General features: G+C 30.4%; 3 protein-coding genes and 1 pseudogene across 4 annotated transcripts; 3 read left to right on the top strand and 1 right to left on the bottom strand.

Annotated features, from left to right (window-relative positions):
- Positions 1-452: 452 nt before the first annotated feature.
- LOC110628073 (ethylene-responsive transcription factor-like protein At4g13040) lies at positions 453-7,702 on the bottom strand. Of its 2 annotated transcripts, none has more exons than XM_021774534.2 (7): positions 7,399-7,702; positions 5,935-6,078; positions 4,570-4,700; positions 3,533-3,617; positions 1,915-2,095; positions 1,056-1,177; positions 453-972 (listed from the first exon to the last, which is right to left on the bottom strand). In XM_021774534.2, the coding sequence occupies exons 2-7, from the start codon at positions 5,975-5,977 to the stop codon at positions 836-838; spliced, it is 699 nt and encodes a 232-aa protein (XP_021630226.1). In that variant the 5' UTR covers positions 5,978-6,078; positions 7,399-7,702; the 3' UTR covers positions 453-835. The 2 variants fall into 2 exon arrangements, with proteins under 2 accessions (XP_021630226.1, XP_021630227.1); XM_021774535.2 differs by lacking the exon at positions 7,399-7,702 and adding an exon at positions 6,761-7,381.
- An 8,067-nt stretch (positions 7,703-15,769) lies between these two features.
- On the top strand, positions 15,770-17,313 carry LOC110627736 (wound-induced basic protein-like). Its single transcript, XM_043948557.1, has 2 exons — positions 15,770-15,926; positions 17,046-17,313. The coding sequence occupies exons 1-2, from the start codon at positions 15,856-15,858 to the stop codon at positions 17,116-17,118; spliced, it is 144 nt and encodes a 47-aa protein (XP_043804492.1). The 5' UTR covers positions 15,770-15,855; the 3' UTR covers positions 17,119-17,313.
- Positions 17,314-20,148: 2,835 nt separating this feature from the next.
- Positions 20,149-21,874, top strand: LOC110628018. The gene has a single exon (XM_021774456.2). It carries the CDS (start codon positions 20,532-20,534, stop codon positions 21,714-21,716), a length of 1,185 nt encoding a protein of 394 aa, XP_021630148.1. The 5' UTR covers positions 20,149-20,531; the 3' UTR covers positions 21,717-21,874.
- An 897-nt stretch (positions 21,875-22,771) lies between these two features.
- LOC110627816 lies at positions 22,772-25,352 on the top strand (annotated as a pseudogene).
- The last annotated feature ends 1,231 nt before the right edge of the window (positions 25,353-26,583 follow it).

Below are 26,583 nucleotides of genomic sequence, written 5' to 3' on the forward strand. Positions count from 1 at the left end.
CAGCTCGGCTCCTTAACTATGAGGTTAACATTTCAAAGACTTCTTCAAGATCAACAACTTCGGCTGTTATTGCTGTTCCTTATCAGCTGAGGCCTTTGGGATTTGTGGGAAGTTGATATGCAACTGCCTCGCCCAAGACCCTTTTGTTCAGTTGTGAAAATCACGGGAAAATAATTTAACACCATTAATTATTTTTCTCTCTTCTCAAAATTATTTACACTGTTCAATAACTCAAATTTTACCTTGCTGCTTGTCACTCATTTAGAAAAAAAAAATTTCCCCATGCTCTATGCTCTGATTATCAATAAAAACCAAATCAGCAAGGGAGCTGAATCAATCAGTATTTGTAAAGGATGATTTCAATTATCCCATAAGAAAGAAAACCTACCCCTGAACTGAACCTAACCTGACGAATGCACCATATATATTATTAATGAATACACAGGGCACCATAATCAATCATATACTCATTGAACTATTGAGCAAAGAAATTTTGCTTCCTGAAACCAAGTTCCTCAAAGCATTCTGCTGTTTCTAACTTTCATAATTGGGGGGGCGGGGCAGGGCAGGGCAGGCAACGAAAAGGTAAGTAACTAAGTACAGCTATGTATTTAACAGGTCTGCAGATGATGGAGATAGCAGACAGCGAAAGAGCATTTAATATTGCGCTTTCTCTCTCGTTATTGAGTTAAAACTGTAAAGATCTGCTTGCCAAAAGGTGAGGCCTACCATCATCTGCCTTGATAGGGGGCTTTGTAACACCAAAAATGGAGGACAAGCTAAAGCTCACACAGTCAGAACTGTGTTATTCAGCCCCATTCTGGAACCAAAATATTCAGGAGGTGGATGAGTCTGGTTCCATCTCTTCTGAAGCCGACAAGCTGTTCACTCTTGGCTTGTCATCCCAGTCGCCATTCTGCAATGCAGGTTCCGATCTCTTCTGCAACATCGCTCCATTCCGTCTCTTGTGTTCTGGAATAGTTATTAATGACAAATCCATCAATGGTTTCATGAATTCAGGTCATGAGTAACAAAGACCATTAAGAAAATATTACTTTTACTATTAATTGCACTGCGAGTAATTGCCAAAAATTCATCCCATTTGAATTTTCTTAGTTCTTGCTTCTCCTCCTCAGATAGCTCAAAGTTGGGTTCCCTCCCACACATGAAGGCAGCTCTGCAGATGCAAAAACCTTTAGTTTCAGAGTTTTATTCAAACTAACCTAACAAAGATATGATCTCCTTTGTGATTATGTCATGATAAGATTTCCAGAATGTTGATATAAAATAATCTTAAAAAGGAAAAATAAAAAATAGATTAAAAATTTTTCTTCTTGCTTGTTTTATCAACTTAGCATGAAGAAGATGCATGGAACACCAGCACAAAAATGAGAAACAATGAAATATGAACCTAACAATGATAACTGAGAAAGCTGAAGGAATCTACAGGTGTTATTTTATTTTGTAGATATACAAGGAACATGTCACATTTCTTTATCACACAAGTGGTAAGTCGTAAATTTATCTTGTTCCTTGTAGTTTGAACATATGCATACCATCTTTTCCAGTTATCCACATTTGTTCTTACAGTTAACCAAGCCAGAAGGTTTCGTTCTACCCACAAATACAACTCGCAATTGCCCAGACTTTTTGCAGCTTATTACCTATTTGGTTGTATGAGAATCGAGAAGGATTCCCCTTCATTAGATAATTGTGACAGTAATCAAGCATCAACATTCAGCATATAAATCATACAATAATCTAAGAGGGCAAACATTATCTGTTCGGTAAGGCACCAGACTTTCTGTATAAATCAACAGATCTTTATCTACAATATTTCTTTCATCTCTGTAGCAATTGATACTCCTAAACATAAAAATCATAAATGCATCGCAACGAATTTCAGATCACTACCTGTCATACAAATGGGCAGCCTCTTCTTGTGAACCAACAGTTCCCAAGTGGATTTGCTTCTTGTCAACTTTAATTGCTGCCTGCCATTTCATATTTTTGAAATAGACACCTCTCATTAGGCATGGTTCCTGGTTTTGAACATGCTTTCTCCTGTGTCGCTTTCTCCGTTTAACTGGTTGCCCTAGAAACACATAAAACAAAATGTTCAATAACATAACCAAAGCAAATGCTAAGGAAAAAGAAAAGGAGGAAATTATATATATATATATATATATACACTACAGATAGAATGCAAGAGATAAAGGGCTTCTTTCAAACTGATTCTTTCTCCTCAAACATTGAAGGTAGCATTTTATGGAAATCAAATGGCATTCAACAACCATCTAATTAGTTGGATACTTGTGCGAATGCCATTTCTGTTGTCCTTCCATTATAGTGAGTTTCCAAAGAACGATTCCGTGTAATATATGAATACTTATCCCCCAATACATTAAGATTTCAAATTTGTGAACCTCTATGAATTAGCTAGCTCAGCTTCAAGTCACTATTAGTTATAAAATCAATATGGGCTCCCAGTCCATTACAAAATTACAAAGCCTGGAAAAACAAATGGTAACAAAGTCAGTGGCACTTTACTTGTCTAGTGGTATTCACATGGAAAACGAATAAAGGATAGATGGAGGCAAATTAAACTACTTAAGCCTAACAGAAATTTTGGTTAATGATTTGCTGACAGTTTGTTGGGAGTGGTGATGATGCAACAGCTCCAATTTACAGAATAAAGGTAGCAAAAGATAAAAGCGATAAAAACCGCAAAAGGACAAACAGTAATGCAAAAACAGCAAGTTGCCCCAAACAGATATGTTGCCGAGGAAAATTTCTCATCAATGTAACCAAGCCATTCAAACATGTTCATATTGGTTGACAAACAAGAAGCTTTCGCACACTGGTGATATTAGAGAGAGTTTATGATGCATTCCAATTCCTAATTTTCTATTATTAGGAAAAAAAATAAGATGGGAAGCACTTGAGAAATAAGTAGCCTTACATTGCAGATGTATGCATGGTTCAATCTGAATCAGCTTGATTTAAAGGCTATCAAGATATAATTAATTGGTGAAAGATATGGTACTTGTCATATAACACTGAATCATATGGATGAAACTCAATATTCTATTTAGTTCTAACAAATAAATATAAACAGAATAATTTTATTGAATACCAAGTTCTCTTTTCTAATTACACCTCTGCACCATGTCTCCTCCATACCCCAGTGCCCAGAGATCTTATATTAAAGAAAAGAATCATATTGTGAAAACAATTCCACATTTTAACCTATTTCTTGATTATTTGCATTTTTCTCCCACATCCATCTTCTTCTGTATCATATTGTTCCCTAACATTACAATTAACCCATCTGGAAAACATATGAAGGTGGTGAATGCTGCATGTCTGTGCATATGGCATTTAGCTAACAATGATTTGTTTTCTATGTTCAAACTAATTTGCCAGAAGAAATGATATATTAACTAATAATCAACATAATTATATTTAATTTGCATCTGTTTGGTCAATATTAACTCGGAAAGATAAGGCATATTTCTCTACATAGACACACCTGGATAAGGTTGAGATTGCTGCTCTTTTGATGAGCTAGATGCTGACGCATTTGATGAACCAGCTCCAACTTTGGAAACAGTTTTCTGGAAAACAAACATTGAGAAAATATAATGCAAATGTGAAAAGGAATTAAAAATAAAAATTATACATATAACATGTGTATAATGCAATGCCTATTACAAGTTAAGTAAAGTTTATTTTTTAAAATTTTGAAATTTATTTAATATGGGCAATCAGGATTTCGTATAATAGGTCATTGCATCACAGTTAAAGCAACCTACTGTTACATGAAATGGTTGATCTCAGAATTCTTTGCTCAAACACAAAAAACAAGTCCCAAAAATGCAATCATTTCCTTCCATGTCAAAACATAGAAGTCAGCAACACAATCATGCCAAAACTTTGGCTTGAAAATTTTCACTACCCAATAAATATGTTCCATGTATCAACAATCAAGAACCCTATAACTCTTGTTAGAAATATATATATACATATATGTCCTCCTTCCTAAAGCAATCCATTCTCCTCTAATATGCAATTTTGATATATTTATATAAACAAAAGTTAAAAACCATGGTGTGAAGAAAGGGGATATCCAATTTTTATATACACAGAAAGTTCTATATGTGAACAACTCTCCAGCAATTTCTAATAATTTGTTACACCACATATCCATGAAGCAAAATTGAATTAGGCAATGATTTCAATGTAATCAACTAGAGTATTATATCTTTCTTGTTTGGAAGAGAAAACAAGCAGGCTTGTCAAACCCCAGTCACCTGCATCATACCCTTGTTTTAGATTTGACAGCATTGGTATATCAATACCATTGGTTTTAGTAGTGTTCTTTGCACACACAAAGAATGGAAGATATGAAAAATCCCTATATAAAGCTCATACAAATTGATAATAGATATATGTAAATAAAAATCTAATTCACAACATGTCCAAGAACACTTCATCTAAAGCATTCAAAGGAAATAATGCTCTGCCATGAATCTACAGAAATAAACAGAAGTAACAAGCTATCCTTACCTCCTCGGGCTGCTTGACATTATCTGATGGCAGAGGATGTACACTTACAGACCTTGCATTCTGGGTGGCACTTAAAGAAGCAGTTCCATTGTCAAAAAATCGAGGAAGTGGAGTCAAGAAAGAATTTCTTCCTACAAATGCCAATCGAATTTGACAAATAATACTATTAAGACATGACATAAACCATTAGAGCCTTTTAAATTAATTATAAAAAAAAAAAAGTAATTTAATTGGAGACACAAAGACCTTTTTAATTGAATACCAAACATGATTTTAAATCACAGCTGTTAAAAACATAACTGTTATCCAAGTGTTCTGAAGGCCCATATTACTGTTATACCAGTTATATATAGGCAAAAAAAGTTGCAGGTGTAACACCCGCTGTGCTTGTTACTGAACGACAATGGCTGTTATTTACCATTAATGGTAACGGCTGTCACTCACACGGATTCCATTTCTTTTACTCAAAGGGGGCAGACAACTCATTTCAGTCTTTTGTTTCTGGTTTTGGGGGCTTCCTCTTACGTTTCTCATTTTCTCTTAACTTTCCGTTACAATTTTGTATCTTTTTATAATTTTTCATTTCTTGAGATAATGATAACCATTAGTGATGGCTATTGACATGAAGGTTATTGAAGTGAAGGAGAGCAATCCACATATGCATTTTGCGAAGAATAAGTTATTTGTCTTTGTTTATGGTGTTTTTTGCTTATTTATTGAAGAAGATTATGTTTTAAGCTATGTTATTTATGAAGTTTATGGTATGGAGCATTAGCTTGTCTAATCTGTAAGTTACTATCTTTGTTTATAATTTTGAACAATTTTTGAAAATGTTTTTAGTAAAATACATAAGTAATTGGAAAGTAACATTAAAGAATCTTTTAGACTTTAATAATGTTTGCCAAGCATAAAAAAGATAAAGATAATCAGGAACCTCTAAAACACTCAATTTGGTGATCCTAATTGTTAGTTTTTACTATCTACATAATTATTTCAGTTTTAAATTGATTAATGTTAATGGTGTCTGAGAATGATGTATATTATGTATTTATGCTTATTATTTAGTTATATATCTTAGTTTTACTCATATTTTATGAACATGACAAATTTTTCAAAAAAAAAATTGTGTAGTGATATGCCATTATAGGGCTGTTTTTGTTAACCACAACTGAGAAAGCATTTACATTTATGATACCAAATATCAAAAAATTAATCAATTATGATTGCAAACAGAATTAGACTAACAAAACTTAATCAAGATTTCTACAAGGTGAATAAGATAACTAGAAAGGACAATCTAATTTGGCTAATTCAACATAATATAATAAATCATTTCATATAAACTTCTTTTAAATTAGTGTTTACCAGCACAGATTCCCAAGAGTTTACGCCTTCTTAAGCTAACCATTGTGGATTATAATCTTTGTGTCAGTCCACAATGACTTAGACAACGGCCTTCAGCATTTATCACCTTGCTCCTTGGATCAGAGGAGCCAATCTCAGTTACAACTGATGACAAATATGGAAATTAAACAAGATTAGATGGAAACAATTGAAAGTTGAAAATACCATAAAAGAATATTAAAAAATTCATACTTACAAACACTTGCAATCAATTTAAAAGAAAACCATTGAAGCATTTGATATGACAAATACCAATAATATAAAAAATGGAAATAGAATTATGAGGACAGAGTATCTCTTTTCCAAGTTGAGACCAAAAAAGGAAGCATGCCAATGAAGGCCATAAGAACAACCACCCCAATCAATATTAGACACTAACATGAGATCTTAAAGTATGTTATTTGCTTAAAAAATGCAACCCATAAAGCAAAACTTCGATACAACCCATAGCTGATAAGCAAAGTTCCCAGATGCCATTAGCTGTTGTTTGCATCAAAACAATGTAAGTAGAGTTCATTAAAATGCCTAATTAGGATTGCAGTTTGGGTGAAAGATGAACAGATGGATACCACTGGTTTCAATTCAAGTCCTACCACCTTTTATCTACCCATGCGAACAGGCAAAAGAAAAAAATCACTGGAAGTAAGCTGCTAGTAGTGCTACCACCCAACTAAAAAGTAAGAAAAAACATTAACGATCAAAGAATGGACGACGATTCCCTTCAAAGTGAAGCTAAAAATCCAGGCGGTAGCTAAGATATGTGAAGTTCAATTATGGATGTACTTACGCTAGATAATCCATCCCCACATTCAATTTACAGAATGTGAAACAAGAAATTACAAAGACTGCTTCTTTTGGCTCAAGAATCCTCTAACCAAAGAAGAGAATCGCTCGCAAACTGGCGGCAGGGTGACAGAAAGCCCAGCACCAGCCAAGAAAAAATCTGGGTGTTGATAAATTGAGAATAAAGAAAACCCACATCACTGAACCGGGATTAGAATTATAGAGTTTAGAGGAAACCAACGAAAACGCCCAAAGACTTGGCTGCGAAGAATTCTAATTATCTATATCTCTCTCTCTCTCTCCTTGGAAAAGGAAGTCAACCGACCCCCATCAACCTACCACCTTTCATGGAGGATTAGATAGTGGGAAGGACTAAAACCCCAAGAAAAAAAAAAGAATTAAAAGAAGAAAAGGGAAAATCTAAGAGAAACCCACAAAGCCCAACGTGAAAAAACGCAAACTTTCTCTCCCTTTCTAGGCCCACAAACGCAAAATGCCCATGACCAGCTGAGAGTTGACACACCAACTAAACAAAACCATGTACAACCTTGAAAAGCCAAAAGCAAAGTAGAAGAAGACAACAGCAAACAAGAGAGGCGGCCACCCACAAGGAAGAGATAAAGAGATGGTTTTTGTTTATACCTTCGAGGAGGTGGTGATGGTGGTTGAGAAAGCGAAGAAACCGAGGAGAGAAACAGAGAAATCTGTAAGAGGTTATGGGATTTTAAGAGGGGAAGTTGGTGAAAGAAAAGGGAGGAAGAGAGAGAGAGAGAGAGAGAGAGATATCGAGAGGAGGCTCATGCATCTGCCACCTTTCGTTGTTTTTATTTAGGAGTAAGCGTTTTTTATGAGGTGGCGGTGATGGTGGAGGAGGTGGAGGAGGAGAATGGTAAATTTGGCATTGGAGAGAAAGGGAACGTGTGCTTGTATGTGAACTTCAGTTTGGGGATGGATTCCTTTATTGCCCTTTTGGGACCTCCCTTGTACCATTTTTGTTAGCCACGTTTTCTGTACCCTCGTATTTACAATTTTACCCTTTTCTTCTCTTTTTTGCTCGCTAGTGTTTTTTCCTTTGTAAAAAAAAAAATTAAAAAAAATTCATTGGTTATTCATTAATAAGGGATGATTGGTAATTACCTGCAGCTGCATTTAGAGCTTTTTCTCGTGATCTTATTTTTTTAATATTTATTAATTAATAAAATTTTTTATGTAAATAAATTTTAATATACTAATAAATTATTTATAAATATAAAACTAATAAATATAAAATATTATATTAATTTTAATATTTATTTTTTATGTAATAAATATATTTATATATTATATTTTTTAACAATCATATTTTTAAATTATATAATATATATATATATATATTTTTAAATCATATTTTTTAACAAAGTTTAATGTTTATACTTTTTTATTTAAAAAATAAATAATTTAATTTTTATATTTTTAATTCTATTAAATTGAAAACTAAAATCATTGCTTTTAAATATTGATAAAGGACATTCAACTTGATGAAACTAAGCTATAAAAGTTAAACTATAAAATTTAAAAAATATAATCATTATTATTTTTCATTAAACAATTATTTTTATGTCGAAATTAATTTATATATATTTTATTTTTAAAAATCAAAATTTTAAACTAAAATATTTGAAGGGATCGGAAAACAATACTAAATTATTGAATCTCAAAAAATAAAAAAATTAATTATTTAGTTTTAATATAGCAAAATTTACTAGTTATTTCTTTATTTTAAAAAATATATTAAAATATTTTAATATTATAAAAAATCTATTAATTAATTTTTTTTATTAATTTTAACCGTTAAATATTATAAAAAAATATAAAATATTTTTGATATAAAGAGATTAATTAATATATTTTTTAAAATTTAAAAAATTAATTAATAAATTTTTTAAAATTATAGGAACTAAACAGTAAAATATTTAATAGCTAAAATTACCGGAAAAATTGAGTAATAGACTTTTTAAAACGTTAATAACATTTTAATATAATTTTAATATAATTTTAATATAATTTTTAAGATAAAAAAATTAATTAATGAGTTTTACTATATTATAAAAATTAAATAGTAATTTTTTAAAAATATATATATATCAGAACGTAAGAGTAATTTTTAAATAAAATAAATGAAATGTAGAAAAAAAGGATAGAGCCAAATTAATAATAACAAAAAATAATTAGGATAACCGCACGGTAAATTTCATGATCCAACCAATGTATATATAATTATCTAAATAATTAGAGGTGTGTAGGTTGGATTTTGATTTTAGGTCTATTTAGAAATTGAAATTAAATTAAAATTCGATATAATTTAATTCGATTATTTATTATTTTAATTTTATTTAATTTATATCTTTTTTTAATTTCTCTGTTTCGATTCAATCATTAGTCGTTGAAATAAATTTATGCAAGTGCACGCATATAACTATTTACCAAAAAAAAAAAAAAAGGCTACATACGATGAATTTCCCCTATTTAATGATATAATATTAATTAGTTTAATTAAAACATACAAAAAATAAAAAAAATTAAAAACAAGAGAGAAAAATATAAATAGTATATGGAGAGAGAATTTAAGTGTGTGACCATTTAATATTGAATTTAATAAACTAAAAATTAATATTTATAAAATTCAAATCCAATTAATTTTAGGTAAATTTTGATTTAAATTAAATTAATTTAATTTGATTTAATTTAATTAATTAAATTTTTTATTTTTTACATTTTAAAATTTAATTAAAATATTTTAATTTTATTTATAATTTAATTTTTCTATATTATCATAAATAATATATTATTACTTCAATTTAATTTAATTTTATCAATTTTTACTTATTAAAATAAAATAAAATAAATTTAATTTAATTAATTTTTTCAATTTAAATAGAATATAAAATAGCCGTAAGCTTAGCTTTTCTTCCATATATATATAATTAAGATGACTTAAAATGGACGGTGGCATTTATTAGAGATTCATTTAAATGATTAAGTCAAGAATAAGAAGTTTGTTTTTTTTTTTCAGAAAATAAAGAAGTGTGAAGTCTAATATAAACGTTGAATTAATTTGCGTAAAGGATCATATGGACGTCATAATTTGACAATTGTTATTTTTTTAATTATAAAATGATTTAAATTCCAATTGGAATATGATCTTATTAGACTACACTATCTTAAGGGGAAATTTTTGTCTAATTTTGGCTCATTATAATTAAATTTAAAATATAAATCTCTCAATATAAAAATCAAATACATCTTTTTTTTAAAATAAAAATTGAAATTGAATGATAGAATCTAAAATCTCTTATATTTATTTAAATATACTTACTATTAAATTAAGTATGTATGTAAGTGCAATAAATATATATAAATTAAATTTAAATAAAAATTATTAAATAGTATCTGCTATAGAACATATGTTGATAGTAGGAGCAAGTATTTAACCAAATTTTCTCTCAATTAAAATTATTTATCTAACCAAATTCTAGATTTTCTTTTTTTTAAAAAAAAATCATTCGCTATCAATGGATTAAAAAAAAAATCATTCGCTATCAATATTTTAAATTCTACTTTTTAATCACCAATTTTCATTTAAAAAAAATATATTATTAATCTAATGTTAACGCTGAGAGATTATTTAAAATTTGAATTAAATCCCTTAATAATAAATTTGTATGTTATTATACAAAGTTAAAAAAAAAACTCTTGAATATAATATTTTTATTTCTGATGAGTATATATAGATTTAGAATGATATAATTTATTTGTGTAAAATAATTTAATCATGTTCTAGTATAAAGTTAAATATCTGTAATATTTATACTGTAAATTTATGGAAAATGTTATAAAATTTTATATACATCTAAATGCAAATACACTCAATTATTAATAATATAATATTAATTTAAATTTAAATGTGAAACCTATTATAATTTTTTATAATATATCACTAATTTATTGACTATTTACATACAATAAATTGCGCATAAGAAATTTTATTTTTTAAATAAACTTATGATTTAGTAGAGGTTATAATCCTTTAAAGAAAACTTAATCAAGTGCATTGCATCAAATTAGCATAAAATAAAGTTTTTTTTTTCTCAAATTTACCCATAAAGTTTATTTCCGTTACATATAAAAAATATTTTTATGTTTTCTTAAAATTTAAGGCATACAGAAAACCTTTTTATCCCACAATCTTCACTGTTTCAACCTAGTAAGCAAGGATAGAAACTCATATCTCATCCTCAGTACTCTCTTATCAACCGTGTCCTCAAAGTTAAATATCTCCCTGGGAGGATTTTCTCAATACTCAAGTTTGATTAAAATATAGCTGAATCTAAGTTATATTTGTAAGAATTTATTGCATTCTAAGTTATACGGAGCAAGTTTTGGACTTTACAATAAATTTGGAGTGAATCTAACTTTTAACGTCGACGTCCGATGGAAATTTATGAGAATTTCAAGATGCACAACTTTCAAAACTGTTACAAAGCTCAAAATGAAAATTTCACCGTTTAGAAGTTAATTTTACATTTTAATTATTTTTTAAATATTTTTATAATTTTATATATTATAATTTTTTTTTCTATTATAAATAGTAGCATCACTTTTCAATTTTTAAAAGATTTTAATAAGACTTTTCGATTTTTAATTTATTATTTCTCTAGCATCATGTGACGAGAAACTTTTTTAATTTAGGGTTTTATGCATGCTCAGCTGGATAATATGTTTGTTAGTGATCTGAAGGAAGAAATGAATGGGACATAAATAAGCTGCACAATTACGTTTCCGATGCTACAATTGATCATATTCTCCAAAATTTCTCTTAACGAGGAAGGAGGAGAGGATAGGAGAATTTAGCATTGGACTACAAGAGACTCTTTTACTATCAAATTTGGATATCACATGGCTATCTGGACTCCGGATAACTCTATATTGGGCAAATACAAATGAGGTGTGGATATCTTTATGGAAAATCAATGTCCTCTGAAGGCAAGGAATTTCCTCTACAGAGCTAGTCGGAATATCCTTTCTACTGAGGTTAACCTCCACTCTAGGGGAGTTAATATCTCGCAACCAGCCTGAGTATATTATGCATGTTGTCTTCCTTTGTCTAACGGCGCTCAACTGTTGACAGCAGACTCATATATAGTTTGATAATAGCCAAGCACATTTTGCACCTATTTTCTTTTCTTGATTGACCAATATCAAATTAGAGACTGTTGCATGCTGCTTTGGCAGCTTTGTTATGCAAGGAATTCAAAGCTCTGGAATAATAAATTCCTTTCGCCCAGTGATTTCATCAAAAGTACTGATCATTGCATGAAGGAGTGGTAGATGCTTGAGTAGCCAAGGAATCCCTGTGTTTCCGGTCCAGATCTCCTCTGCTCTTGTGATTTGGCAGCGCCCTCCCTGTGGTAGACTGAAATGCATTTAAATTCATGTAGAATAATTTTCATAGATAATCTACTCCGCCATATTATTCCTATTGTTTAAGTAATTACTTCGAATAAAATTTTATTTTATATTATAATGAAATTTTAATTAAATAAATGTTAATTAATAAAGAATAAATGAGAAATTTAACAAACCAAATTAAAAATATTTTAAAATAATAATTAATTTTATATATTTTTTCAATTGAAGAACAACAATTACTATTAAAGTCATCATATGCATGATTACTTCTTTTATTATTATTATTATTATTATTTTTTGAAATGCTCTTCATTCTCACTTATATGCAACATGTGTTTTGCATGTCGTTCAAAATTATTATATGCACTTTGTCATATAATTTTTTATATACTATTATCCATAATTACATGTATTACCGCATAATTTACTCTCTAATTTTTTTATAAATTTATTTTTATTCTATTTATTTTTAATTTTTAAATAATTTAACCTATTTACTTAAAACTGGGACACAGGCCAAAAGAAAAAAAAAAAACCAGAAACTTTGGAGGGCAATTGAGTCCATGTACGAAAGTGAAAGGAAGTTGAAGAAGATAGGACAAATTGGGAATAATGAGAATTGTTGAGGGTAGACAAAATGGTAGAGGAGAAATTATTAATAGTGTGGGTTGGTTGGTAGCGAGCTAAGGGCACCGACGAGTTCTGATTGGATGGGCGGCCTGTCATATAAGCATCTAGATAATGTCTAGCCAACCTCACTCACTTTTAATATATCAACCTTTCTGTTTTTTTCTCCTTCATTATTCACCTAATTACTTCTCATTTTCTTAATTATTTCATTTAATTAATTAGATTTCCTTCATTATTAGTTTAATTATAGGAGTAATTATAAAAAATTATTATATAGTTTGATATTTTTTAGTAGGATTTTATAATTTAATTTATAATAAAATAAGATATATTATTTTTTTGTCAATAAAATAATAATTTTTTATTTAATATTATTAATAAATATTGATGTGTGATTTAAAATTAATTAAAAATAATTTTAATTAAAAAATTATATTTTAATCCTTAAAATTTTATAAAATATAGAATTTAATTTAAATATTTATAAATTTAATTATAAAATTTTATTTTATAATAAAATAATCTATTTAATTATAATTTATCCATATATTCTTATAAATTAATCCCTAAATATTATAATTATTTATAAATAAGTAATTATATATTTATTTTCAAATTAATCTCATATATATATTAAATTTAATATCATATATGTTTAAAATAAATTAATAAAAAAAAATTACATCAATAATATTAATATAATAAATATTTAAATTTAAGTCCAAAGAGTTTTTTTTTTCTTTTCAATATTTTTTTATTAATAGAATAAAAAATATATCAGATTTATTTTATTTTATTTTTATTTTATTATTTTCACAAGAGATTAATTTATAAATATAAAAGACTTATCAGTAATTACGTGACCAATCTATAAAAATATAAGAATTAATTTTAATTAAAAATATACAATTTAAATTAAAAAATATTTTATTAATCAAATAAAATTTAATAAACTAAATTTAAAATAATGGCAGTTTTAAAAAGCCATATTAACTTTTATAAGACTTCACATTTATTCATTATTATTGTGAAATTTAAAAAGAATGACTAACTGATAAGTAAATTCATCTTAAAATTTTTCATTATCAATGCATACTTTTTGTTTGGTATGAATAATTCAAAAAATAAATTTAAATAAATTTTTATAAAATTACACATAATTTTTATTTTTATGTATCATAAAAATAATAAAATTATAAAAAAAATAATTTTTTATTTTAAATAATAAAATTATAAAAAAATAAATCAATTAAATTGAATTGAATTTCAAATGTTATAATGCTGCCTCTCAACCCTTAGCAGGGGTGGAGGGAGGGTACGATAAGAGCGCACGTGCCGTACCGATGATCGAAAAATATTTTGAAGGGGATGAAGGTGCCGTAGCGGCGCAGCCGGTGATGCCACAGTAATGCCCTACCAAAGAAAAACTCATGACCCTTTAACTCTTTGCTTTTTTAAGCATTTAAATATGTACATATAAAAATATACTTTTTTAAAAAAATATGTGATGAATTTGACTGAATTTAAACTTTATTTATTAAATACTCATTAACGAAGCTTATACCTGTAAATGATTAATCAAATATAAAAATATTTTTAAAAATATTTGTACTTTTTTATTTGTTCTAATTTTTAGAAATAAAATCTAATTAAAAATATTAAATTTTAAAACATAAATTATTAACAAAACTACATATTTATACATATTATTCCCTATGTCCACTTTTGTCTATCTACTTTTATATTTTACTCCTATTTCTACTAATATTTTATTATAATTTTGCCGAATTTTTTAATAAATTAAATTGAATTAAAATAATTAATTTTTTTAAAAATTAATATTGAACTGAACTAAAAAATAAAATAAAAAATTTTAAATTTATTCAATTTAATTGGTTATTTTTATCTAAACCTATTATAAATAACCCTTAGCTTATGCAATTATCACTAAGAAAAAAAAAAGGTGTGTGCACAAAATCGTTGACTATTCTATTTATTGATTAGTTGAAACGGTCCACGACCAACCAAACAAAAAAACGTATGTGGTTTTCAAGTAAAAATCGTGAAGGAAATTAGGTTATTGTGCTTTCCCACCGTAGCAAATGGATAGAAACATCCTCATCGTCGTATTCATTATTATTTTCTATTAAAGAAACGTGAGAACTGAGAAGCTTCTCCGTACGCCTCACCCCATTCGACAACAGATTTTTTGATAAATAAATAAATTTAATATTTCGTTGAATTTTCAAAAGTATTTAATTAGAATATTTTATTTTATAAAATTAAAAAAATTCAGTTTTACTATTAAGGGAAACATTAGCCATTTTAAATATTTACTGTATTTAAATTTTATAATTTTAATTATTTATATTATTTAATTTATATAAATTTAAATATATATTTTATTCGTCTTATAATTTTTATTTATTTTATTTTTTATATGTAATTATATTTTAAATTTATTGTTCTATTCGTCTTGTTTTTGTCCATTTTCAGAATGTAGTTTCTCTTGTTCGGTACTCATTGCGTGAGTGTCATCATAAGATAAGGTAAGCTTATCACTTTTGTTATTTATTTTTCTTTTTTAATTGATTAATCACATTATTTTTAAAAATTAGCATCGTGACCAAGGACAAATTTAAGTTTTAAAATTTTTTCTTTTTATATGGTCTTAACGTAAAAAAAAATAGAAAAATTTAAAAATTAAGAATTTAATTATATAAAAAAGTTTTAATATATTTTTTAAAATCTTGAAATTAACTTATTTATAATAGCAAAACTAAGAAATTAAATAATAAATTTCTTAAAAATATATTTTTTAGTGAAAAAAAATCTCTCAAAAATAAAATACATATGCTAGTGAATGTAGTTAGCTTATAATGGTTGGGCCTTTTCAAAAGGCCCATTTTTCACATAAATTGATATGATTTGTGAGCATTTAAGAGCGAAGGTTGCAGAACCTGTTAGGGCACAGGAAAAGCTAGGGTTAACTGCGAAGCAATCTATCTATCTATCTCGACAATGATCTACGACGTCAACTCTCCTCTCTTCCGTTCCTTCCTCAGCCAGAAGGGCGGTTCCTCTGATAGGAGGTATTCTTCATCCTCTCTTTCTCCATTTGTACTATTTAAAGATCGATTTGTGTTGAATTTGTTAATTTGTTTACCCAGATTGTTAATGGTTTGGCTCTGGGTGGGCATTTTAATTTGGTTGATTTTCATAGGATTCTTTGCACTTTCTTTTCTCTTGATGTTCCAGTTTGAGACTTCGGGGAAAAGGGATTTGGTAAAGCACTATATAAGTTTATGGAATCTGCGCTGAGATTTTGTAAAGTCAGCTTTTCTGATGCACTACCACTATTAATTTTGTTTTATTAAATGAACGGGAAGTATTATATTGGAAGTTTAAATATGATATGTCCTTGAATCGAGTGTTCGAATGTGAAACAAATTACATATGCAAACAACAACTACTACGCCTTAATCCCAAATTAGTTGGGATAAAATTAGATGTAAAACAAATTAGAGTATTTGAATCTAAACTAATGAACATAGGGGTTGTAACTAAACTAATTATAATTTGAAACTAATTAGATATTAAAAAAAATTGACTCTTGTTTGCATAATTACTAATGGACATCTGAGTTACATTTTATTGAATTTGTTGTCTAACTTAGTCCATTTGGCTTGATTAGAGCTCTAACATGTGATTCCTGCATGGTACATAGCGTCATATGGTGTCAATTTTTCCTCTCATTTCTGCAATGAGTTTGGGAAAAAAATCCTTTGTTTGTAAGGGGCCCCATTTCTATATATCCTCTTTTTGCATTAGTTTTACTAGTTGTTATACATCTATTACGGTCCACCTTTTTTTTAATTAGGGTTTATTGTTCCCTTTGTCATATTTAAGTAATTTTACTTGAGGTTCTTCTCAAATTAGAGATATTTTTTTTCTCGTTACTTGTCTTTCATTTTTCAATCTGGTGTTTTATTTTTTTTCCTCTTGTAATGTGCGCATGCTATCTGTTGTATCTGTATTACCAAAACTGTAAATGAAATGGTTTTGGCATCCTGATTTGGATTAACTTTGAGTATCTCCTGATTATCTTGGGTTCAAGTGGTTCACCTTTACAGATTTCTTTTGTGCTTATGATTCCCATCCTTTTTTTGGACAATAAGAATTATAGATGTAATTGTTGCTGAATATTTCAGGAAAATGGAGGAACAGAAGCCAAAGGAACAGAAACCCAAAGCAAGCGAGAATAAGCCTATTATGACAGAGTAAAGCTGTTAAAATGGAAGGACAGTGCCCTTGTATGCCAATCTTTGAAATAGATGAAAGCTGTGTCAAATGCTATTATAAAATATTAGAAGTTCTGTCTTTGGGTAATATGAACAAATGTATTGCAAGACTTAAGATTTTGACTTTATAATGAGATCTTGTTTACATACAATGAGATAGCATACTAAAATTAAATCATTTGTGACTCGTATTTAGATGAGTTCTGTTTTCATAATATGTGAAAAAGAAGGGGCAAGGGATAATAGTTTAAGGGATTATCTGCTCAAGTCATTTATGCTGATGACATTCAGTGCTAATCTGTTTAGTACCAAGGCAGGAGCAATACATTTGATAAAATAATGATATACCGTTTTGTTTGCATGAAAGATACTGTTGTCACTGTAGCTGATTTATGGTCTTTATGGAGAAAATGAAGACCAACCCTATGTGTGATGCAACTAATGGCTAGAGTGTGAATGGTACAGTATTTGATGTACAGGCGGTTGATCAATAATATCCGTTGCCTCATTTTGTCTTAGTGGTGGACATTTTCACACTAGTTGTTGCAGATAATTAAAGTATTAGGTGTAGAAATTTTACTTTTGACCTTTTAGGATTTTTTAATTGGAGGAAAAAAAGGGGAGGGGAAGTAGTAGAGGAGCGGATATCTTTTTGTCTGCTGGTGGACCCCAAAGACAGATGCTTTCTAAGGGCAAGACTCGTGGGAAAGTAGTTTCTAGGAGTGTGGCACAAAATTGTCAATTAGCCAGGTCCCTTGGGCCGTGATTGTTTTCTCTTTGGCTTGTTTATAAAGATGAAGAAGCTGAGTGTGCTTGTCACGGTTTTGGAATGGCTAGCCCGTGGCAATAGAGCATATGTGTTGACACTGTTTCCTTGTTTTGAATGTAGAAGCATATGCATTATACTGAGTTCCTGAGCCTTGTATCTTTAAGAAAAAAGTTGAGACTTTTTAGGTCTTTTAATTGGTTCCTTTTTCAGAAGATGTATCTAGATTGAAAATATGTGAGCGTTTGGGGCTATCTATGCAAGCAACATTCTAGTTTTCTCGTTTGTAAATAATGTTAACGGAAATTCAATTCTCTGCCGTATGATTGGAAAGTGACTAATGTTTTTCTCAACAACCAAGATTTTGATTTTCCTTTTTCCCTCTCATGTTATATGCGAAAACAGAAAGAAGTTTCTCCATTTGTCTTCTTTACTTCTGCTCTGAACTGAATGAATCTCTCGAATGAAGAGGGGAAAGACTTTGATGGTCAAACGTGATTAGAGGACAAAAAAAAGGATCCCAATACTTCCATGGAAAGCCCTAATGGAGAAGCAAAAGTGTAACAAGACATACGGGTCCATCCTAGGGTGAAAAGCTTAGAGACAGAGGGGTGCATGAAGGTCATGCACTTGATTAGCCATGAGTGGTCTCCCATGTGCAACCAATCTCATCTCAAAAACCCCTTACTCTCTCTTTTGTCGTCTATAATCATCCCCAGTACTTTCTAGGATGATTATCGGTTGGATATTTTTATACATCCCATCAGACCAAACTTTATTAAGACGAGTTTGTTGTTATATAATTAAATGTAGATAATAATAATAATTATTATTATAGATAATCACTTCAAAGGGCTCATTCTCTAATTGTAAACATTGACGGATCCAAAAATTAAAGTTAAAGATTCAATTTTATCTTTTCAACAAAATTTTTAATTTTATTCATCTCAAAATTAAATATAAAATTTTTGTGTTAAATTTAAAATAATTCAAAAAAATATTATAAATTAAATCAATTTGTCCACTTTAGAGTTTTTTTTTATAAATTTGAATGGCTTAACTTATTAACCATATCAATATCAATACTATTTTATTTTACCTATATTTGAGATTTTTAAAAAATTAAAAAATTTAGCGCATAATTTATTAAACTCATTTTTTTGAATTTAAAAAAATTAAAATTTATTTTTATTTATTTAAATAGTCTAACATAAACATAACTATAATTTCTTTAAAACATATTATATAAAATATAATTAAATAATAAATAAATAATTTATTTTATAAATACTTTAAAAAATATTTAAAGTTAAAATCTTAAAAATTAAAATAAATTTTTTGAATTGAAAAAAATATAAAAATAAAATGATTATTGTAAAAATGATATTTGAAGTTGCAATTTTTTTATGAGAGAATTACTATTAAATTTTTAAATATTAAAAATATTTACTAGTTTATTCCTATATGAAAATCGCTGGAATAAAATATTTTTTTATTTTATGAAATTAAATTATTTAAAAATTTATAAAAAAATTATTAATTAATTTATTTTACCATTCGCTATAAAAACTAAATAGTATCAACATTTAAACTTATACAGTTAAAATTATAGAATTAAATAATATAAATATTTAAGATAAGTTTATTAATTTTTTAATAAAATATTAAAAAATTTTAATTTTATTAAATAAAAAATATTTTAATTGTGTAAATTTCAAAGATGAAATAATAATTTTTTAAAAAATTTAAAGATTTAATAATAATTTTTCTTAAAAAAAATTAAGTGATTTAAGATTTTTCTGAGATCATGATTCCTTGGCCCACGTTTGGGTCCATCAGTTATTGCAAATTACTCCTTAGACATTTGTATTTTTAGATAATCACTTCAATTCATAAACCATGGTACGATATCTATTGTTGGTTGGTTTGAACCCAGCTGATTAAGGTGGCAATGAATGGGAATTGATTGCTTATCAACTATACATTATGAGCATAATAATCTTATTGTATGTGAAAGCTGCAAATCATGAGATATTATTTGATTTCTAATATACAAATTTAAGAATTTTTTGTTTCTTTTTGTTCAGATAGAGAAATTGAAATATTTAATAAGTGTAAATAATAATTTAATAAGAAAAATTAAAATTTCAAGGATAAGGTCAAAAATCAAACTAGAACAATCATGCCCATGCCAAAAATATTTAAGATTTATATAATCAGATTGGAGTCAGTAGTAAATTTCCCTTGGAAAATTTAGTTTGATGAAGAAGATCCCATTGTCATTACTCATCTTGCTTTTGCTATCCTGTTTAGAATTAAAAGTTCAATAAAGTTGGTGGTTGTAGAGAAACAGAGCAAAGTTTCTAAAGTTGCTTCCTTTTCTTTTTCCCCCTTGTCAAATGTTAGTTAACTCTGTTTCTCTGTCTCTCCCTTCACTTTGAGATCTTTTCTTTCCTTTATTCACGCCGCTCTTACTTCCAATTTCATACCTTGTCTCTCCAATTTGTTCAACCAAACAGAGAACAACCAATCTTCTTTCCACTCTCTCCATCTACTTGCTTCTGATTCTTCTCTGTTCTGTTCTGTTTTTCTCACTCAATTCTAAACAGAAGAAGAAGAAGAAAACAAAAATGTCTGAACTTTCTTTAACTTCAACCACCTCCAAGAAAACTCATTTCTCAATATCAAGTCTTCTTCTCTCTGACTTCTTCCTCTTCTGTTCTTTCATTTTCTCTCATCCTTTATATTTCTTCTACCTGATTTTCTTGTTTCCTTATCTCTTGAAGCTCCTTTCTTTCCTTTCTCCCCTATTTGTTACCACCTTTCTTTTACTCTTAGTTCTCCTCACTATCTCTCCTAATCTTCTCCTTGAAAATTTGAGTCATGAGTTGTCTGAATCCAAAGTGAGCTTTGTTCTTGGAACATACCAAGCTGTTGTAGAGAGACTGCAGCCTAAAGCAGATGAAGGAAGCAACGATGAGTTTCATCAATTTGAGGAGCTAGAAGCATACAAGATTGTGTTCGATACATCTGATTTTGATATTGGAGAAAACCCAGTTGGAGTTTCTGAGCTAGAAGCTAAAGACATTGGCTTAGAAAGCAATGACACTGAAGTTCACAACAGTTCAAGCCATCAAGAGCCTGTTGCAGGCGTCTCTGAAGTATTAAAAGTTGATTTTGATGGAAGTTCAGCTTTGATAACTTCTCAGCTGATAGCTGAAGGAAATAAAATAGAAGTAGTCTCTCATCAAAACCAGAAGTTTGAAGAATTTGCAATCCAAAATGGAGACAAAGAAGTCAAGCCACAGAGCGAGAACTCCAATAAAGTTGAAGAACAGAAAGAGAAAACAACTGAAATAGACCTTCCAAGGATGAATTCCCAGAAACTTGAAGCAAATGCATGGAGTAAAGCTGATGATTATCAGTCAATGGGATCAAACCTTGGGAGTTTTGGATCAATGAGGAAAGAAAAAGAGTGGAGAAGAACATTGGCATGCAAGCTTTTCGAGGAGAGACACAATGTTGATGGAAGTGAAGGCATGGATTTGCTATGGGAGACATATGAGACTGATTCTATGAAGATGCTGGCAAAAAACAAAACAAAGAAGGGAAACAAAGGAAGCATTGAGTACTACGATGATGAAGATGAAGAAGAAGAAGAGAATGAAGGACAACTGTGTTGCTTGCAGGCTCTCAAATTCTCAGCTGGGAAGATGAATCTGGGAATTGGAAGGCCTAATCTTGTGAAGATCTCCAAGGCCATCAAGGGGATTGGATGGTTGCACCATGTCACCAAGAAGAAAAGTTACCGTTAAATTTAATATGATTCTTTACATTTTCTTAAATTCAGTGTTTAAATGGCTCAACAAATTTGTGTACTTTGTTTATGGATCCACAAAGTAAATATGTTGTATTCTTCATTTGGCATGGTTTTGTTTCAGAAATTTTGCCAGGCAAACATGGCGAACCAACTTAGATGATCAGAGGATTATTTCTAATATTATGAATGGATATTAAGCCATTGAAAAATTATATTATAAAACGGTGATTCATTCTAACATATTATTTTTTTAATGGCTTGTTATACATAACGGTAATATTTTATAATTTTCCGGTTGCCGGTGGATGCTGCATTGTTAATAAAACTAGCAATGATATGGGTGTAGAAATATGGAGAACAAATTTTTGAATAAACTTTACCAACTTTTGAAGAAATGTGTTGGTGGCCTTCTCTCAAATGTCATTTCACATGTGGGATGCTTTGTGATTCACTTCAATTTTGCAAGACAACAACCAATATAAGAGAATTGCAATAATTCTATCTCGTTCACCAGGCATCCAAGGTCCTTTTTCTTTTTTAAAACAAAATATTTGGAAACTTTTTTAAAAAATATTGAAAAAGGTATTTAATCATTAAATTATCATATCCTTGAGATTTTTATAGAGATAACAACTGCTTGTATTTTGCGTTTTCGCTTTTAACTTAGCACTAAAATGTTATTTTAAAAAGAAAGCGTTAGATGGGTAAATTTCAGATATTAATGGAAAAATGAAATTAACATAATTTTAATAAAATAAAATTAAATATATTAAAATTATTAATAATATGTTTTAATCGGCATGGTGAGCTATGATAAGTTCGTTACAGTCGATCATGAATTTTATGCATTTTTTAGAACAATATTATATTTATTTCTTCCATAAAGATACACACCGACATAATGGATTGCAGTTGCACAGTACAATACAGGACAATTTGATCCTACGTTGTTCCGCACCATCCAAGTGTCAGCAATTCCCCGACTGGCCTCAACGAAACTCAGCCGTAGATCCCACTTGTTTCCAGTAATCTGACGGGCCTGATCTTTCTTCCACTCTACGTATGAACCACGTAATCTCTCCCTCTCTCTTCTCGAAACTTGAAAGCGAAAGCCAATGGCAGACTCTCTCGCTCTCTCTCTCTGTCGCTGACTGGGAAACAATGGCGAATCATCGAAGCTCGCGAACTGGATTGATATGGAGTTTCAGTTTTTCGTTTAGAGTTTTGGCCTCTGCCATTACGGTGGTTCTGTTACTCTTCTTCACTTTTTCCTTCTTCTTCACCTCCCACTCTCACTCTGCCACCGACCTCCACCACTTTGTAAGTGATACATTCTCTCTCTCTCTCTCTCATTCCCGATTTTACATTTTTTTTTCTCGAGAAACAAACAGAAACTGAACTCTATTATCAGATGAATTGAAATTTGAAATGTCGGCCATAGACAGCAGAAACCGAGTACAATGTGTTTGCTTACGGATCTTAGCATTTTTCTCTCTTGTTTGCTTCAATTTTACATTCTGCGTTTCTTTTCTGTCTTAAAAGTTTTTCAAAATTTGAATGGGCGTTATGTTTCAATACGTTTCAGTTAGAATTTGAGACTCTGTAAGAATTTTGATGTCATGTTTGACTGTTTTTGGCTCCATTAGGGCTTCAGCACCGTACCTTACGGATTTGAATCAGGGAGAAGATCCGTATTGGCGCTGATCGGATCCACTAAAGCCCCGATTGGACCAGATCCGAAAACAAGCTGATGACCACCGTTCTCTCGCCCTCGCATATGCATCCTATGCGCGGAAGCTCAAGCTCGAGAACTCAAAGCTCGTTAGAGTTTTTGCTGATCTCTCGCGAAACTACACCGATCTCTTTAACAAGCCTGCGTATCGGCCTCTGTTCGAGTCGGATTCGCTTTCCATTGAGGAATCCACGCTGCGCCAATTCGAGAAGGAAGTGAAAGAGCGAATCAAAGTCACCCGCCAAGTAATTGCCGAGGCAAAAGAAAGTTTCGACAATCAGCTGAAAATTCAAAAGTTAAAGGATACAATATTTGCTGTTAATGAGCAATTAACTAAGGCAAAAAAGCAAGGAGCTTTTTCAAGTTTGATTGCTGCTAAGTCCATACCTAAAAGCTTGCATTGCCTTGCTATGAGGTTGATGGAGGAGAGAATTGCATATCCTGAGAAATATACCGATGAAGGGAAGCCGCAGCCACCTGAATTGGAGGATCCAAAGCTTTACCATTATGCAATTTTCTCAGACAATGTGATTGCTGCATCGGTGGTGGTGAACTCTGCGGTGAAAAATGCAAAAGAGCCGTGGAAACATGTATTTCATGTCGTGACTGATAAAATGAATCTCGGAGCTATGCAGGTTATGTTCAAATTAAAGGATTATAATGGGGCACATATAGAAGTCAAAGCCGTTGAGGACTATAAATTCTTGAATTCTTCTTATGTGCCCGTGCTTAGGCAATTGGAATCTGCAAATCTGCAGAGGTTCTACTTTGAGAATAAGCTTGAGAATGCAACCAAGGATACTACAAATATGAAGTTCAGGAACCCCAAATACTTGTCGATTCTGAATCATTTGAGGTTTTACTTGCCTGAGATGTACCCCAAGTTGCACAGGATATTGTTTTTAGATGACGATATTGTGGTGCAGAAGGATCTGACTGGGCTGTGGAAGATCGATATGGATGGGAAGGTGAATGGGGCAGTAGAGACATGTTTTGGGTCATTTCATAGGTATGCACAGTATATGAATTTCTCGCACCCTTTGATAAAGGAGAAGTTTAATCCAAAGGCCTGTGCTTGGGCTTATGGGATGAATTTCTTTGACTTGGATGCTTGGAGGAGTGAGAAGTGCACAGAGCAATATCATTATTGGCAGAACCTGGTAAGATTGTGTAACTCTTCTGTAAAATCTTTTGCTGATTATTTCCCCCTTAACATGCTTAGTTACTTGGTGCTTAACTAAGATATGTTTTAAGTGTTTCCTTATTACTACTTGTTTTTCGGACTCTTATTACTAAATATCGGATGGACTCTTGTAGCTGTAAATGCTGAAATCAGGTTGCAATCCCTATATTTCATTGAATTCGATTTTATTATATATATATTTCTTTACATTTCATGTTAAACTTCTACTGTTTATCATTAACTGGTGATGGTGCTGATATTGCAGAATGAGAATCGAACCTTGTGGAAATTGGGGACATTGCCCCCAGGCTTAATCACATTTTACTCGACAACCAAGCCACTGGATAAGTCATGGCATGTTCTGGGGCTTGGCTACAACCCAAGCATCAGTGTGGATGAGATTCGCAACGCTGGAGTGGTGCACTTCAACGGAAACATGAAGCCATGGCTTGACATTGCCATGACACAGTTTAAGCCACTATGGACAAAACATGTTGACTATGATTTGGATTTCGTCCAGGCCTGCAATTTTGGTCTTTAATCATACTGTGGTTATGCCAGTCTTGGTGCTGCAGCAAAAAATCAAATCTTTTGTAAGTCACTAGTCGTTTGTTACACGATCCCAATTGTTCTTAACGAGGAAGAATACTAGCATCTTTTTCAAATGTAGCATATCTTATTTATTAATTCTAGATTTATTCTTTTTCTTCACTTCATTTATGCATTTCAAGTAACTAGACTTTGCTGTATTTGGCAAATGTGACTTCATGGATTGAAACTGCAAACGGTGATCAAGTTTCGCCAAATTGATCATTATCCATAAAACTGAAAACAAAGATGTTCCCATTAAAGATACATCAATATATGGCTGTCATTTTTTGTCCAAGATTGGAACATATTAGCTGCCTTGGAGAGGCCATAGCAGATAGCCAGACACAAACCACTTGTTTCAAAGGATACAAACATCTTTAAGAGCTTGAATGACTATCAATGAATCTCCTTTGACAATTACCTTGTTGAATCCCTTGGCCTTGGCTAACATAATGGTATCTCTTCTAGTCAGCACTTAAAGGATTATGGGATCATGAATACCAGGAAAACGCCTACGACACAACCACCCGATGATCCCCACGGAGAGCTGTCGAATCTCTATCACCATGGAGGGCTTAAGCTGAGAAGAATTCTTCATAATGGCTCAAGGCATTATCTTATGCTTGACGGCAAGGAATGCAGCAATTCTGAAAGATCAAGTCATTACGTCTCTACCACACCTGCCATAAAATAAAACCCACAAGTACGATTAGTTTTCCTCTCGAGTGCCATGAAGATGTGAGGATGGATTTTCCCAAAGATCCATCTCAGAGTTTCATTGAAGAAAGGATGATCTAAATCTTAATGGCGCTAGGAGAATGAAAGAATAAATGGGACGGGATCTTTATTTCTCCGTAGAAATTGTATTCTTTTGCGAAGCGGGGTAATCTTTTGATCAGCTCGTTTCTAGTTGGTAGCCGTTGCTTGAGCAAGGTCCAAAGGAAAATGAGGAACTTTTGGGCAGATTGAGGCTCCAAATTTTCTTTCCTGAACTTAAATTTTTTATCTTGTACTGATGGTCCTAGCCCTACATGTGAAAGTTGCTCCCTTAATGATCAAGAAGCCATGGAATAGATATATGTAACATTGTAGTGGATTGACCTGCAGTACGCTCATCTCGGTTTACCCATATCCATATTCATTTACAAAATATATACAAATGTGAATCTCAATACAGGCTTTGTTTTATACATTATCAGTGATATTCGAGTTTTTTTGTTAGAAAAGCCTTTGGGATCCATTTATCTTCTTTATAAAAGATTGATTCCAGACATTATAGATATGCCATCTAACTCCCCTCTCTAGAAGTTTCCCATCCTAAGTATGGTGTGCCATCTCCATAATAGGAAGAGGAAT

Source organism: Manihot esculenta, chromosome 12, assembly GCF_001659605.2.
Source record: "Manihot esculenta cultivar AM560-2 chromosome 12, M.esculenta_v8, whole genome shotgun sequence".
Lineage (NCBI taxonomy): Eukaryota > Viridiplantae > Streptophyta > Magnoliopsida > Malpighiales > Euphorbiaceae > Manihot > Manihot esculenta.